This window comes from Oncorhynchus mykiss, chromosome 12, assembly GCF_057628025.1.
Source record: "Oncorhynchus mykiss isolate SJ-2025 chromosome 12, ASM5762802v1, whole genome shotgun sequence".
NCBI classification, from domain to species: domain Eukaryota; kingdom Metazoa; phylum Chordata; class Actinopteri; order Salmoniformes; family Salmonidae; genus Oncorhynchus; species Oncorhynchus mykiss.
The window spans coordinates 40,565,218-40,581,732 of record NC_143033.1 but is presented as its reverse complement, the minus strand read 5'-3'; the positions used below and the strand labels follow the sequence as shown (position 1 = coordinate 40,581,732).

General features: G+C 42.3%; 1 protein-coding gene across 16 annotated transcripts in view; it reads left to right on the top strand.

Annotated features, from left to right (window-relative positions):
• The window catches only part of ncam1a (neural cell adhesion molecule 1a), a 305,600-nt gene that overhangs the window by 230,103 nt on the left and 58,982 nt on the right, over nucleotides 1–16,515 (top strand). For 8 of the 16 annotated variants that reach the window (XM_090192499.1, XM_036937578.2, XM_090192497.1 and 5 more), the window contains exons 9-10: nucleotides 7,217–7,246; nucleotides 13,074–13,224. In XM_090192499.1, coding sequence (XP_090048625.1) covers nucleotides 7,217–7,246; nucleotides 13,074–13,224 — 181 coding nt within the window. The remainder of the gene's footprint in view (nucleotides 1–7,216; nucleotides 7,247–13,073; nucleotides 13,225–16,515) is intronic. The other 8 variants (XM_036937583.2, XM_036937579.2, XM_090192498.1 and 5 more) reach the window with 1 other exon arrangement.

Below are 16,515 nucleotides of genomic sequence, written 5' to 3'. Positions count from 1 at the left end.
TGGTTGAAGACAGCAGAGGTGTATTTGGAGGGCAGGGTGGTTAGGATGATATCTATGAGGGTGCCTGTGTTTACGGATTTGGGGTTGTACCTGGTAGGTTAATTTGTGTGAGATTGAGGGCATCAAGCTTAGATTGTAGGATGGCCGGGGTGTTAAGCATGTCCCAGTTTAGGTCACCTAACAGCACGAGCTCTGAAGATAGATGGGGGGAAATCAATTCACATATGGTGTCCAGGGCACAGCTGGGGCAGAAGGTGAGAGACTTGTTTCTGGAAAGGTTCTAAAGCAGTGAATAAAACAAACTTAGGGATGAGGCTTCTAATGTTAACATGCATGAACCCAAGGCTTTTACGGTTACATAAGTCAACAAATTAGAGGGCCTGGGGAATGGGAGTGGAGCAAGGCACTGCAGGGCCTGGATTAACCTCTATATCACCAGAGGAACACTGGAGGAGTAGGATAAGGGTACGGCTAAGGGCTATAAGAACTGGGCGTCTAGTATGTTCGGAACAGAGTAAAAATAGCAGGTTTCTGGGCGCGGTAGAATAGATTCAATGTATAATGTACAGGCAAAGGTATGGTAGGATGTGAATACAGTGGAGTTAAACCCATTTATTGAGTGACGATGAGAGAGATATTGTCTCTAGAAACATCAATTAAACCAGGTGAGGTCACTGCATGTGTGGGAGGTGGGACAGGAGGGTTAGCTGAGGCATATTGAGCAGGTCCGGAGGCTCTACAGTGAAATAAGACAATAATCACTAACCAAAACAGCAATGGACAAGGCATATTGACATTAGGGGAGCGTAGCCGAGTGATCATAGTTGTTGTAGCCCCCTCATGCTGTTACGTCGGCAGACCAGTCATGATGGATCAGCAGGGGTCCGTGTAGTAAAAGGGTCCAGGCCAATTGGCAAAATAGGTATAGTAGCCCAAGAAATTGACTGATGGACCACTTCATCTAACAGTCCGGTATGCTCTAGACAGCTAGTGGGCCGCAGCTAGCAGGCTAGCAGATGGGCATTCAGGGGACGTCGCGCCGTAGGAGAAAAAACCCCTCGGGCAGATTACCTCGGGCAGTCCAGTCGTGATGGATCTGCGGGGCTCCGTATCGGCAATAAAAGGGGTCCAGGCAAATTGGCAAAATAGGTATTGTAGCCCAAGGAGTGGCTAATGGACCTCTTCAGCTAGCCGAGAGATGGGCCTGGCTAGCTCCAGACTAATTGGTACTTTCTTCGGGACAGAGACGTTAGCCAGGGGAAGCCAATCGGATAGCAGCTAGCTAGCTGCGATGATCCAGGTGAAGAGGTTCAGAGTTGCAGTAGGAATCCAGTGATATGGAGAAAAAGGAGTCCGATAAGCTCTGGATTGAAACACGCTGTACAGACTGGCAGGAGTTGTTCTGGCTAAAGTTTAGCTGATGACCGCTAGCAGCTAGTTAGCTGGCTAGCTCCTGTTGTGGGTTCCGGTTCTAAAGTAAAGAATGATACATTACACATCCAAATCTATACTGTATATGAATAGTCCGCCTCTAGGTATATTCCTATCATGCAAGGATGTCAGAATGAAAGGCATTATCGCTGTTCTGCGTTTTAGAGTAAGGCAAATAACCTAATTTCAAGCCTATTGTTGTGCTCTTATGGCTGCATTCAGGTGGTTTCTAATGCCATCTGTTTGTGGTCGATTCTGATTGAATTGTGTAAGAAAAGTAATAGGTATAAGGGGACTGGCTGACTCACTCCACCGTGTGTCAGTAATTTTCCCTTGAATAACACTTGGAAAAGTTGCCCTCTACTTCTTGTATAGAATCTCAAAGCATGTTTCTCCACAGAGAACTCTATCCAGTTGAAGTCAAGTTTACATACACCTTAGCCAAATACATTTAAACTCAGTTTTTCACAATTCCTGACATTTAGGATAGGATCACCACTTTATTTTAAGAATGTTAAATGCCAGAATAATAGTAGGGCGAAGGATTTATTTAAGCTTTTATTTCTTAAATCACATTCCCAGTGGGTCAGATGTTTACATGCACTCAATAAGTATTTGGTAGCATTGCCTTTAAATTGTTTAACTTGGGTCAAACGTTTCGGGTAGCCTTCCACAAGCTTCCCATAATAAATTGGGTGAATTTTGGCCCATTCCTCCTGACAGAGCTGGTGTAACTGAGTGAGGTTTGTAGGCCTCCTTGCTCGCACACGCTTTTTCAGTTCTGCCCACAAATTCTCTATAGGTTTGGAAATGTGCTTGGGGTCATTGTCTATTTGGAAGGTCCATTTGCGACCAAGCTTTAACTTTCTCACTGATGTCTTGATGTTGCTTCAATATAGCCACATCATTTCCCTCTTCATGACGCCATCTATTTTGTGAAGTGCACCAGTCCCTCCTGCAGCAAAGCACCACAACATGCTGCCACTCCCGTGCTTCACGGTTGGGATGGTGTTCTTCAGCTTTGTCAAATTTGCCAAATGGAGGGCGAGGGAGAGCTTTGTACGCTTCTCTGTGTGTGGAGTAAAGGGGGTCTAGAGTTTTGTTTTCCCTCTGGTTGCACATTTAACACGTCGGTGGAAATTAGGTTGTACAGATTTGTTTCCCTGCATTAAAGTCCCCTGCCACAGGCCTTTTGAATGAGCGTTTTCCTTTTTGCTTATGGCGGTATACAGCTCATTGAGTGCGGTCTTAGTGCCAGCATCGGTCTGTGGTGGTATGTAGACGGCTACCCAAAATACCTATGAAAACACTCTAGGTAGATAGTGTGGTCTACAGGTTATCATGAGATGCTCTACCTCAGCCGAGCAAAACCCTGAGACTTCCTTAGATATTGTGGACCAGCTGTTGTTTACAAATATACATAGACCGCCATCCCTTGTCTTACCAGAGGCCGCTGTTCTATCCTGCTGATACAATGTCAAAACAGCCAGCTGTATGATGTTCATGTCGTCGTTCAGCCATGACTCAGTGAAACATAAGATATTACAGTTTTTAATGTCCCGTTGGTAGTTTAATCTTGCTCATTGGTCATCAATTTTATTTTCCAATGATGTCATGTTTGCCACTTGCAGTGGGGTTTTACTCGCTCGCCTACGAATTCTCAAAAGGCAGCCCGACCTCTGCCCACTTTCCCCCGTCTTCTTTTCACGCAAATGACAGGGATTTGGGCCTGTTCCCGGGAAAGCAGTATATCCTTCTCGTCGGACTCGTTAATGGAAAAAGCTTCCTCCAGTTTGTGATGAGTAATCGCTGTTCTGATGTCCAGAAGTTATTTTTGGTCATAAGAGACGGTAGCAGCGATATTATGTACAAAATAAGTTACAAAAACGCAAAATAACAAACAAATTAACAGTTTGTTAGGAACACGTAAAATGTCCACCTATCCGAGTTGAAGGATCATGAAAAGCAATTGCAAGCCATTGCTATTCCAACAAACACAGAATACATAGCAAATTGCCAACCTAGCATTTATCCTCAGATGACCTGGGACTAGTGGTTGCCAGGCTTGAATAATACATTTTCGAAGATTTCTATTGGCTTCTTTGACAGCACCGGTAGCTGGAGGCTTTGGTGTTTAAAGAGGATGTGTGAATGTCCTGCAGCATTTCCCTCACTTAAAGGTCATGCTTGACTCCCTAATAAGTAGCGAGGTAATGCTTTATAGCGGGCTGGCTGTGAAGGAGGCACATCATGATGATGGGGGGTGACGTTTCCTCAACTCTGATCTTGGGTCAGTTTTGTATTTTCCTCACTAATGGTTAAAGTTAGTATTAGGGGAGGGATAGCTGATACTAGATTTGTATCTAGGGTAAACTTCACCCCAGAGCCATCAAGATGAAGTGGGGAAGGGTGTCAGAACACCTGCTGTACCAGCTCACACTCCCTTCAATGACCACATAACCATACCTTGCTGGAGATAACTGGAAAAGTTCCACCATGCTATATTTATCACATATAATTTGAACAGATTTTCTAATAATAATAATATTACTGACTATAAAAGCTTTATTGTCACTTGATATTCTGGATTGTATTGTCATATCTGGCCTATCTTCCCTTCCAGTTAGGTGTAGAACTCGTATAACTCTGTCCTCCCCTAACACGAATGATCCACGATCCACCTGGATAACATTGCTCAGTAACGCCAGGGTCTATCCACTTTGTATCTGTCTGCCTCTTTCTTTTTCCCCTTTCCTAGTGTCACAGAGGATTTGATTTAACGCCCTTTGTAATGAGAAAATCCTGCTGTTCCTGTGATAAAGGCTTTCAAAGATTCTATTGGTTCATTGTCATTCCCCCATCGATCATTGGACTAGTTCCCCTCCGCCTCGCTCCATCTTCCATTCATGTCCCTTTTGATATATCAGAGTTGTGGATCAAGTCTGTGAGACCACACACTACGAATGCATATTCATCATGACACTCAATGGCAGAAATGTCATTTTCCACCAAAGAATGAATCTATTGATTCCTAATGTATCTCAAACTAAAAGGGACTGCTTTTTGAATCTCACCCTGTCCTGTCCAAATGACTTGAGAATAGATCCCATTTTTGCATGATAACCACCTGGCAAGGCTGTCGGTGTTGGACAATCTTTCAATGTAGCAAGCTTCAGGGGTTCTATAAGAAATTATTTTAGAAAGAAAAGTTTAGAAAAGGTGTTCATTTAAATGTGACATTAATTGGTATTAAAGTTGGTGGGGCAAACTCAACCATTTTTTTTCAGATGCGTGCCAGCAAAGCCGCTACACTACTCTTAAACAATACATTAATTGCACTATAACAGTGGCAAACGGTAGCCACAAACTGTTAGGGCCTAATAAAGCTGTCCCGACAGAAGAGCTTTCCTTTCAGCACCATGGAGTGAATCCTTACCACCGCTACACCTGGCTACCTGGCAGCGAAACAGTTAATTCACCTCATTTACTGACTTATTAAAAACTATAGCTGGTATGGCTGACGTGTTTAAGTAAATATGGTTTCTACTGACTCCTTGTGGATTTGTGTAACTCGATAAGAACATTCTCCTTCAATAACAACAAATGCCGATATGATTTTTGACTCTTGAACCAGACACACACACTACTCAATTTATGTTTAGTGAATTCATAATCTTTGTTCTTATCATTAGCACTTATCTCTAAGTATAAGCAAGTGCAAGCAAACGAGCAGCGACGAGGTAGTCCTATTTGTTCAGCACTTTCAAAAAGGACACCGACAGATTCAGACATTTTAGTTCAGATAAATTCAGTATGATGTTGAGACCTTAACTTCCTCTCTCTCTCTGCGGGGGAGGGGGACAAAGCGGGGGGGGGGCCCACTTTTATAGACAATATATTGACGCATAGTCAGCGCATTGCTCAAACACAACTACCCTTGCAATCTCAACTGGAAATACATGGGTCAATTACTGAACCATATGTTGAAAATAAAATATTTGAATGGGAAGAGACTCACTGGCAAACATGGTTGCAGACCCAAAAATATTTATATAGCATCCCCTCCTCGTGAAAACCACATTAGCTAATTATAATACACAAAGTAAGCAAAACAATGAAATGCATCATTCCAACATTGCCTAAAATGATGAACGATACTAATGACATGGACCTACAGTTTATAAGCAATATAACAATTAAGATGTACAAACTATGGCATAAGGAAACAATGAATGGATAAGAGGCAAGCTGCAATTTTGATTGAAGACGAGCGTGCTAAGACAAACGTAGTCAATATGCCTATTTGTTCAGTACTTTTGAAATGGACAGTGACAGAATTCAGCTGTTCTTACAGTATTCTCCCTGTACACCAAGTCAGAACCGTAGGATAAATACGTTTTTTTGAATGTCACTGAAGTCATGCTGGATTGACAGCATGACCAAGTATTCAACCTTTTCTGACCCATGGTGTTGCGTATGAATGTTTATCCCTTTAAGCTTGGAAAAGAGACCCTTTCCGACAATGTTTTAAATCTTTAAACCCAGACTTGGACCACACACCTCCTCCACCGAATAGCAGGCAGGGGAAGCAAAATAGTAATTGCTTTGCAACACTCGCAGTTTGTCACTGATTCCTTCCAAACCACTCACTGTTGACGTAGTGTCCCCATGAGTGACAGAACACTGAGCCAATCATGGCTCAACTAGAGAATATTACCAACACCTACACTCTGTATTTTCGCTGGCTGCCCCTCCACCACAGAAAGCATTGAGCTAGGATAAAACACCTGCATTTTGGAGCAAGAAAGAGAACATGTTTGTATACGGCTTTATTAACTCAAGGATTATTAAAACATTTTTACATTGTTTTTAAACTCATGTGACACCAAAATAACATGCAAAATAGGCCAAATTCTATTTTTTTTAATTATTTTTTTGCTAAACTGGTGGGGTCAATGACGGCCCCACCTGCCCTGAATGACGGGTCGCCACTGACTAAAGGTAATAATGAAGATGTACAGTATATTATTCTGATAACAATATAACAATATTGGCTACTATTTAGCAAAGGAAGTCCAATCGGTTACCCATAACGACTTTCTCATAATTAGCCTCAATGGCCTTTGTCTCTTTCCCTGCAGATGCATGAAAAGTGATTTAGAGCCTCCCATAATGTATTACAGAGGACGCCATGGTTTGGCATTTGATCACTTGTCAGCGTACATGTCCCGTTGTGCAGGTGGCCTTTCACCCCCTCCCAGACATGTCTCCTCCTGAATAGTAACCATGTAGGAATGCTGTTGGCATGACACCCCTCGTCACAGAATATCACAAATTCCCCCTTCAAATTCATTTTTTCATCATTTTCAAACCTTGAAACTGTATCCAGTGTCTGTCCTTTGGTTGTTGATGATGCTGTTGTTTTGTTATCGCTTGTGATGGGATGGTAACATGGAAAACAACTTAAAGCTGAAGCTCTTGGCATTGATTAAGCTGTTGAAAGTAATAATAGCATAATGTTTGAGGGCAATTTTAAAACGAAATCTATAACAATATTGTGCTCAAGTAATAGCCTTAACTTTGCCTGAAGACCTACAGTGTTAGGCTCTGTTGTTCAACTGTGAGGGTTTAATCACCTGTGTGAGTAAAGCTTCTTTAACATGTATTCTCTCGTTACATTTCATGCATCTTTGTTTTGAACATGAGCTCATTTCACTGGACTGCTACAGGTAAAATCCAGCCTGCATTGGCAGCATCTAACATGTGTGGCGTTTGTCCCCTCAAGGCTTCTTGGACTCGGCCTGAGACGTACGAGGTATGGCTACTAAACGCGTAGCCAGATCCTAGATTCAGTGCCTAACACCTAGCCAGTCTCATAGTAGACTAACCCTGTTCACTACAGAGCATTCGTGTTGACTTTCTCTCCAAAGTCTTTCCTCAAACTCCCCAAAATCTGGCACCAATACGATTCCAGACTAATGAAGTCAAATTCAGGAATATGAAATGAGACGCTTCCTTTTGAAAGATAATTTTTCATTAAATGTTTTGATTGCTAATTTACGACTTGCCCTCCAGTTCAGTCCCTCATATTGATTCCGCTCATACATTTGGTTTCATAACCACTTATTATGAGGGTGTCGACAGTTCCCACAAAGCAGTGCCCCAAGAGTCCTGTCAAGAGACTGGGGCTAGCCAGGCACCATTGGAAAAACCTAAAACTGCCAACACTGTGCTCTGCCGTGGACCAAGCCCAGCCAATCTAGCTGTGCCTTTTTTGAAAACACTAACCAGCCTAACTGTAGACTGCATAAATAAAACCCTAAAATAGAGATGTGCCTTAATGCTGTCTAATCCACTGCTTGAAAGATAGAAAGGACCAGGATAAAAGCCAACAAGATATTTTATAGTAATGTGATGCCAAACAAAACCAAAACCAACACATGAATTCAACAAAGGCTATTCGAGGCATTTACTCAACCACCGCAATTCCTCTGTCACACAAGGCATAACTGTTGTTTGGTTCAGTGTATGAATATTCATCAACATGTGTGCTGTGTTTATATGAATGATTCAGTGACATATGGATGGTGTGTGTGAGTGATGGGGAAAAATAGGATTCCCAGAGCTCCAGATTAAAACTAGTTAATCATCTTGCAAGCCGTTATAAACCTTTCATGAATCCCACTGCCTTCACAAAAAAATACTAAGTTAAATTCACTGGAAAAAGTATATTATTCATTCAGGTCTCAGGTGATCAATACTCTAGCATCCAACCATGAATTCACATCAGAAAACTGACTGTCAGTTTTCAATCTCAGTTCAAAAAATGGGACTGCAACCATGTAGCCTAGATAATTGCCCCACAGCCAGGATAACTTTATAACTGAAATGTTGATCTGTCAGAATTAATATAATTTTGGTTCTCCTAGCTTAGCCAATTTTGGTTTAGCTTCAGTAGATAACTAGTGTTGCTAAATGTGTCTTTCTAGATGCCACATAGTATTCCACCAGTCTTAGTCTCTGGTATTCTAGACTCGTAGTTTGTAGGAAAAGCAGTTTGCATTTCACATAATGTTGTGGCATGTATTTTACTTTTGCTATTTCTAATGAGCTGCTCTGATCTTTTCATCATTGCAACTGGTTTGAGGCAACTTGCATTAACAGTCCAATGTGTGGGTTGATGAGAGGGTTGGTGTGTTTACACATAAGCTTCCATTTTGGAAAAGCTGTAACATAGGGCCAACTTGCACCATACATGTTAGGAGTGTCCAAGACTCACATGGTGCTGTGGGTGGAGGATTTATCCATGCTTTCCTAAGTTCACCCTTCATACGACAGGTCAGTTTGGCAAAATCCCATTGTAAGTGTGCCACACTGTCCACATCACACTCCAGTCCGGCCTCCTCCGGACATGATGCCTTTTGAGAGAAATGAGACTCCCGTCCCCAGCAGGTACGACTGCTTCTGAAGGCTGAGAGAGAATCCGAGCTGTGTTTTTCACTCTTGTACCCGGGCTCAGCCAGCCGTTCTATTTTCCTTGAATTGAGTGGAATGAGAAAAAGGGCTTGGTAGAATGATGCTTCTGCGCTTTTTATTAGAGAAGATAAGAGCCAGAAACAGAATTACATTATGGGGCCCCGCTGCAAAGCCTCCCTCTTGCAAAAGCTCCCTCTCTCTCTATCCTGTTTCTCTTGATGTGACAACACAAGAAGAGCTGCACAAGGTGAGGGTGTGACATGAGCCTCGCCAGCGACCAACCCTCACAATGTAAAGTGGTGTGCACACTGCTTATATATGACATTTTCTCCCCGCCTCGGAACACATGTAATGCAATAGGCCCTGCATGTACAGCTTACCACCAATTACTAAGTGAGGGAAGCTGCTCTGTAGACAGCCTTGTATACTAACAGGTTAAGGATTGTGAGACGGAAACAGGATGGAACCCACGCTTCAAAAAGCCTGTCAGTAATTTAAACCACTCAATGCCTTTGGCTCATGACTAAGCCATCCCACCTTAAAATCGACTTACTGAATAGATTGAATTGCAAAGCCCCAAACGTGCGATACAGACCAAATCCCCTCTGGCCATCACACAAGTAATTTGTAGACTTAAGAAGACCTTCCAAAGGTGTCACAATGTCATATATAATAAAGAAGTTCTGGCTCAGGGACATTGACCAGAAGATCAATTGCTGACTTTTTCCCACCACTGGTCCAATGATTAGATTATCATGATGCGCAGGGTTTTTCTTTATATTTACTATTTTCTTCATTGTAGAATAATAGTGAAGACATCAAAAACATGAAATAACACATACAGAATCATGTAGTAACCAAAAAAGTGTTAAACAAATCAAAATATATTTGATATTTGAGATTCTTCCAAGTTGCCACCCATTGCCTAAATGACAGCTTTACACACACTTGGCATTATCTCAACCAGCTTCATGAGGTAGTCACCTGGAATGCATTTAAATTAACAGGTGTGCCTTGTTAAAAAGTTCATTTGTGGAATTTCTTTCATTAATGCGTTTGAGCCTATCAGATGTGTTGATGACAGATGACAATGTGTGGGTAAAATATTTGGTAAAATATCAAGTCCATATTATGGCAAGAACAGCTCAAATAAACACAGAGAAATGACAGTCCATCATGAAGGCCAGTCAATCCGGAATATTTCAAGAACGTTGAATGTTTCTTCAAGTGCAGTCGCAAAAACCATCAAGCACTATGATGAAACTGGCTCTCATGAGGACCGCCACAGGAAAGGAAGACCCAGAGTTACCTCTGCTGCAGAGGAGAAGTTCCTTAGAGTTACCAGTCTCAGAAATTGCTGCCCAAATAAATGCTTTATTGAGTTCAAGTAACAGACGCATCTCTACGTCAACTGTTCAGAGGAGACTGCATGAATCAGGCCTTTATGGTTGAATTGCTGCAAAGAAACTACTACTAAAGAACACCAATATTAAGAAGAGACTTGCTTGGGCCAAGAAACACGAGCAATGGGACATTAGACCAGTGGAAATCTGCCCTTTGGTCTGAGTCCAAATTTGAGATTTTTGCTTCCAACCACCGTGTCTTTGTGAGATGTAGAGTAGGTGGATGGGTGATCTCCGTATGTGTGGATCCCACAATGAAGCATGGAGGAGGAGGTGTGATGGTGTGGGGGTGCTCTGCTGGTGACACTGTCTGTGATTTATTTAGAATTCAAGGCACACTTAACCAGCATGGCTACCACAGCATTCTGCAGCGATACGCCATCCCATCTGGTTTCCGCTTTGTCCCACTATCATTTGTTTTTCAATAGGACAATGACCCAACACACCTCCAGGCTGTGTAAGGGCTATGTGACCAAGAAGGAGAGTGATGGAGTGCTGCAACAGATGGCCTCCACAGTCAACCCGACCTCAACTCAATTGAATTGTTTTATACTTTTGGTTACTACATGATTTCACATGTGTTATTTCATAGTTTTGATGTCTTCACAATTCTACAATCTGGTAAGTAGTCAAAAATAAAGAAAACCCCTTGAATGAGTAGGTGTGTCCAAACTTTTGACTGGTACTGCACATGTCGCTGCTATTGCTTTAGGGAGAACGTGAGACATAGACTTTCCATATAAGTAATGATGCTCCCTTTACTCATTAGTTTTGTTAGGGTCAACACTTATTTTGAGACTGGAATCCTGCTTGTCATGTAACAGCGCGCTACTAACACTACGATCATGATTAACATGTCACATCTAATGACAGCTTTTGTAATAGGGTGTCAGCTGGCAGGACTAAAAAAAATCAATTAAAGCGTGTCATGGAAGGGTCTCCTCTTGAACGGTTAAAACTGGTCACATTGGTCCAGTGAGTTGTGCGCAGTCAATTCACGTTCATGTTTACCATGATATCAGCATGTGCCATTCATTATTCAACCTGCCCATTAAATGTCATATTGAATGTCTGTACCATTCTGATTTTGTAATTGAAATAGCTCTTTATCATAGAGTAATGAAAACAGTCCTTTGCACTTCGGTTTGCACTGAAACATCAATCTGAACATTTTGTCTATTGGATCAAGCTTTAGATGTTCAAATACCTACAGATGTAGGATCTTGATCTTGATCACCCTGTTGCAGGAGAACTTTAAAACTTGTAGTGTATTTGAGGTTTAAAAAGACTTCTGATGTTTGTAATTTAGGGTTAGGGTTACTTCAGACTTGATTTTCCCCTAAGAAAAATGTATCAAACTCTACATAAATGTCCATTAATTATAATATTCCACATAATAATTATAATTTCTTGCTGCTGAATTTTCATGCTGTAGCAAACTGGCTCAAGTTAAGAGCTTACATCTGTATTGGACCATCAGCTTTTTCCAGTTTATTATAATCGGAACAATACTACCCTCTGTTACCTTATTTCTATACAGGCTCATAAGACACAGGAGCAGATGCTTGCTCTAACAGTCCCTTAACACAAGATTAATGTTGCCCTTTGAGAAGGTTGTAGGACACGCCTCAGCTCCTCAGCCAGCTCGGTTTTTAAAGTGCTGCACAGCCATTGTCACTACACGGAGAACATAACACAATAGACGCACAATTAGGGCTTTTTGTTTGCTCAGATTAGTCACGTCAGCCAGAAAATGGTACGTAGCATGGAGCTGTGCACTATTACCATCAGAAAGATGCACAGGTGTGTGAGAGCCAAATCATGCTTAATCTCATTTCACACATTCCAATGTTCCATGAATATGAAGAAGGGAGAGCGAATGAAAAAATACGTACCAAATAATAAACGTCTAATTGGATGAATTTTCCTTGCCCCCAAAACGCAGGCAATCTGCTCTGAACCTGATAGCATCACAATACACAATTGATAGGATTGTAGGGACTAGCGGTTAGCTGGAGCCTGGCTAGTGAAAAATCTGTTTGTTAGTTCAGGAATGTTCAGTTCAGTGTTAGCCAATAATTAGCTATTAGGAAAGGTGCTTTGTCTCAAGCAAAACGCTCTCCCTCCTAGATTATACCCAACCAGATTGCAGAATCGGGACAGTGCGTACACACAGGATGATGCCGGTATTGACACTTAAAGTACTAAAAACTCTTAGTTGGGAAGTCCACACAATAGGGAGGGGTGTCACATATAAAATCTTGATCTATTATTAAAATAAAGCAAAAGCTGAAGTGTGATGCTGTTTTATAAAATAGTCCTAGAGAGTTAGTAGTTTAGCAAGTAGATATATTTCTGCCCATTGGTGTGAAGCTGTGTGTAGCCCAAAAGAAGCTGGGAAAAAAGTTGTTAGTGGATTTTTTTTCCAGCCATGCTTTTAGAACCTGCTGCATTGATGTGCTCCATTATTGATGTGTTTGGTTCTCCTGCCACTTCCTGCAAAGCAGCCCAGAAAAAATACCTAAATATCTGTCTCAGTCCGATGGGAGCTTGCCGTATTTATTTGGCAGCATTTTGTTAAGGAATTGAGTAGAGAAAACAAATCTATTAAAAATACAATTCTGTCCAAATCTGACAGGTGCACAGAAAAAAATATATATATAAAACCGAAGAAAGAAGGTTGCACCTTGAGTGGTCGAAGAAGAATCCCAAAACATTAAATTGTCAGTGTTAATTGTGTTTCTTCTCTGTTCTTCCTCGTAGAGTCTTGATGGGAATGTTGTGGTGCGTAGTCACGCACGGGTTTCCTCTCTCACCTTGAAGTATGTCCAGTTCACCGATGCCGGCCACTACCTCTGCACTGCCCGCAACTCCATCGGTCAAGACCAGCAGACCATGTACCTGGAAGTCCGCTGTAAGACACCCATCTGTCTGTCTCTATTAGCTTGTTGTCAGCGCTTTTTCACATCACATTTCACTAATACCACTTTTTACCTGTATCTTCAAAAGTTCCATGAGTTGTCACCTTCTATTTGAGTATAGTAATTTTTGACTAAATCGAAGAGAATGTCCTGAAGTGTGATAGTCCAAAAGAATTCTAGATCAGAAAGTTACCAAAAGACGCATACACCTTGACTTTGACACAATTTTACCCAGAAGCCATTGACCCAATGACCTTGACCCATTGATTTTTCCTTTATGCTGTGTCACTAGAGTTCAGTGGATTGTTCAATATCTAGCACTGTGTAATGATGGCTTTGTAGCCTTGCCAAAGATTTTATTGAATTTTCTGCCTAACCAATTGAGTAGGGGCCAGTAAGTTTCAATGTTAACAAGTTCCAGACTCACAGTTAGGGCTTTTTTTTATCAGATTAGTCACTTCAGCCTGTTAACGGTACGTAGCATGGAGCTGTGCACCATTACCATCAGAGAGATGCGCAGGCAAGGGAGAGCCAAATTGTGCTTAATCTCATTTTGCACGTTCAAATGTTCCATGAAAATGAAGGGAGAGAGAATGAAAAAAATATGTACCAAATAATGAACGTTCAATTAGATTAATTTCCCTTGCCCCCAAAACACAGGTAATATGCTCCTAAAATCAGATAGCATCACAATACACAATTGATAGGATTGTAGGGACTAGCGGTTAGCTGGAGTCTGGCTCGTGAGTAATCAGATTGTTAGTTCAGTAATGTTAGTTTAGGGTTGTTCAGTGTTAGCCAGTAATTAGCGATAAGAAAAGGTGCTTTGTCTCTCGCAAAGCACTTTCCCTCCTAGATTAAACCCAACCAGATTGCAGAATCAGGACAGCATCTACACATAGGATGATGCCGGTATCGACACGTACAGTACTCAACTCTCAATTGAGACACTCACTTCATATTATCTGTAGTATGCGCCGTGTGTTTGTGCTACTCATGTGCTGATATTAAAAAAATCTGTCTTGCCCTTTCGGTTGGTAAAAATATCTTATGAAAACAATGATTGTTTTAGCTCTCCTCTCGATAAGCGCAGGGTTTATTTTGAGAAACCCATTTAGCTGTAATTGAACAGCGGGGTTCATTGCAGAGTCAGACAGTGGGTTGAGATTTCAGAGAGGGAGCAAGGTCTTATCGGTGGAGCAGGGATGGAGAATCTGCCGACTCGGCGATGTCCATCAATCCCAAAAGCTGGTGACCGCAATGCTATCAAGTGCCCAGTGTCAGACGTCGGAACCAAAGCTAACAGCATCAGGGGAGGCGTCAGTATCAAGGACATATGAGAGAGAAGAACAATATTTTACACAGCTTATATGGGCCCAGGGAAGCCCAGGGTTATTTTCTTACAATATTAAACATGATCAACTAAAACCGTTTTGGGGGGTGTGTGGTAGATCAATAAATTGTGGTAGCTTTAATAGCAGTTGAGGTAGTGAAGGGAGAGTCTGTGGCGCTAAGTCAACAATACTGAATTGGTTACAGCAAGTGTGTAGAGTAGCAATATGTGAAAGTGAGTGCAGTCCACACACTGTTGTACAGAGAGTTTTACTGACAACTGGTTGATTTATGCTTGCCATGTGACATTAAAGGCCAAACAAAGAACCATAACCATAAAACAACAAATAAGAATAAAATATAAGTCCTTCTTACACGGCAGCTTATTTATTATTCACATTCGTGTCCATAAAGCACAAATTGCATAATAAAACAAATTGATAGTGTAGTGGTGACTGGAATGAAGATTCAGCCTCTGTCTTATCTAGTGTTATTTTTACACAGTTGCTGGCTCATCACTTTTACCCCTGAATGCAACTTACCACAGCAGCCTTTATGATTTTATTTCATAGTGTAGCACAACGTTACTATGCTCACCATATGATATATACCACTTTATGTCCTCATAGAAAGACAAACAGAATTGTTGTTAAACTTTTTTTTTATAGTGGTTAAACCTAGGTATTGTGGGAGACGTATCCAGAAAATAACACTAGAAACCACACCCTGAATAATATACTACACTGCTCAAAAGAATAAAGGGAACACTTAAACAACACAATGTAACTCCAAGTCAATCACACTTCTGTGAAATCAAACTGTCCACTTAGGAAGCAACACTGATTGACAATAAATGTCACATGCTGTTGTGCAAATGGAATAGACAACAGGTGGAAATTATAGGCAATTAGCAAGACACCCCCAATAAAGGAGTGGTTCTGCAGGTGGTGACCACAGACCACTTCTCAGTTCCTATGCTTCCTGGCTGATGTTTTGGTCACTTTTGAATGCTGGCGGTGCTTTCACTCTAGTGGTAGCATGAGACGGAGTCTACAACCCACACAAGTGGCTCAGGTAGTGCAGCTCATCCAGGATGGCACATCAATGCGAGCTGTGGCAAGAAGGTTTGCTGTGTCTGTCAGCGTAGTGTCCAGAGCATGAAGGCACTACCAGGAGACAGGCCAGTACATCAGGAGATGTGGAGGAGGCCGTAGGAGGGCAACAACCCAGCAGCAGGACCGCTACCTCCGCCTTTGTGCAAGGGGGAGCAGGAGGAGCACTGCCAGAGCCCTGCAAAATGACCTCCAGCAGGCTACAAATGTGCATGTGTCTGCTCAAACGGTCAGAGAACACCAAGATTTGCAAATTCGCCACTGGCGCTCTGTGCTCTTCACAGGTGAAAGCAGGTTCACACTGAGCACATGTGACAGACGTGACAGTCTGGAGACGCCGTGGAGAACGTTCTGCTGCCTGCAACATCCTCCAGCAGGACCGGTTTGGCGGTGGATCAGTCATGGTGTGGGGTGGCATTTCTTTGGGGGGCCACACAGCCCTCCATGTGCTCGCCAGAGGTAGCCTGACTGCCATTAGGTACCGAGATGAGATCCTCAGACCCCTTGTGAGACCATATGCTGGTGCGGTTGGCCCTGGGTTCCTCCTAATGCAAGACAATGCTAGACCTCATGTGGCTGGAGTGTGTCAGCAGTTCCTGTAAGAGGAAGGCATTGATGCTATGGACTGGCCCGCCCGTTCCCCAGACCTGAATCCAATTGAGCACATCTGGGACATCATGTCTCGCTCCATCCACCAACGCCACGTTGCACCACAGACTGTCCAGGAGTTGGCGGATGCTTTAGTCCAGGTCTGGGAGGAGATCCCTCTGGAGACCATCCGCCACCTCATCAGGAGCATGCCTAGGCATTGTAGGGAGGTCATACAGGCATGTGGAGGCC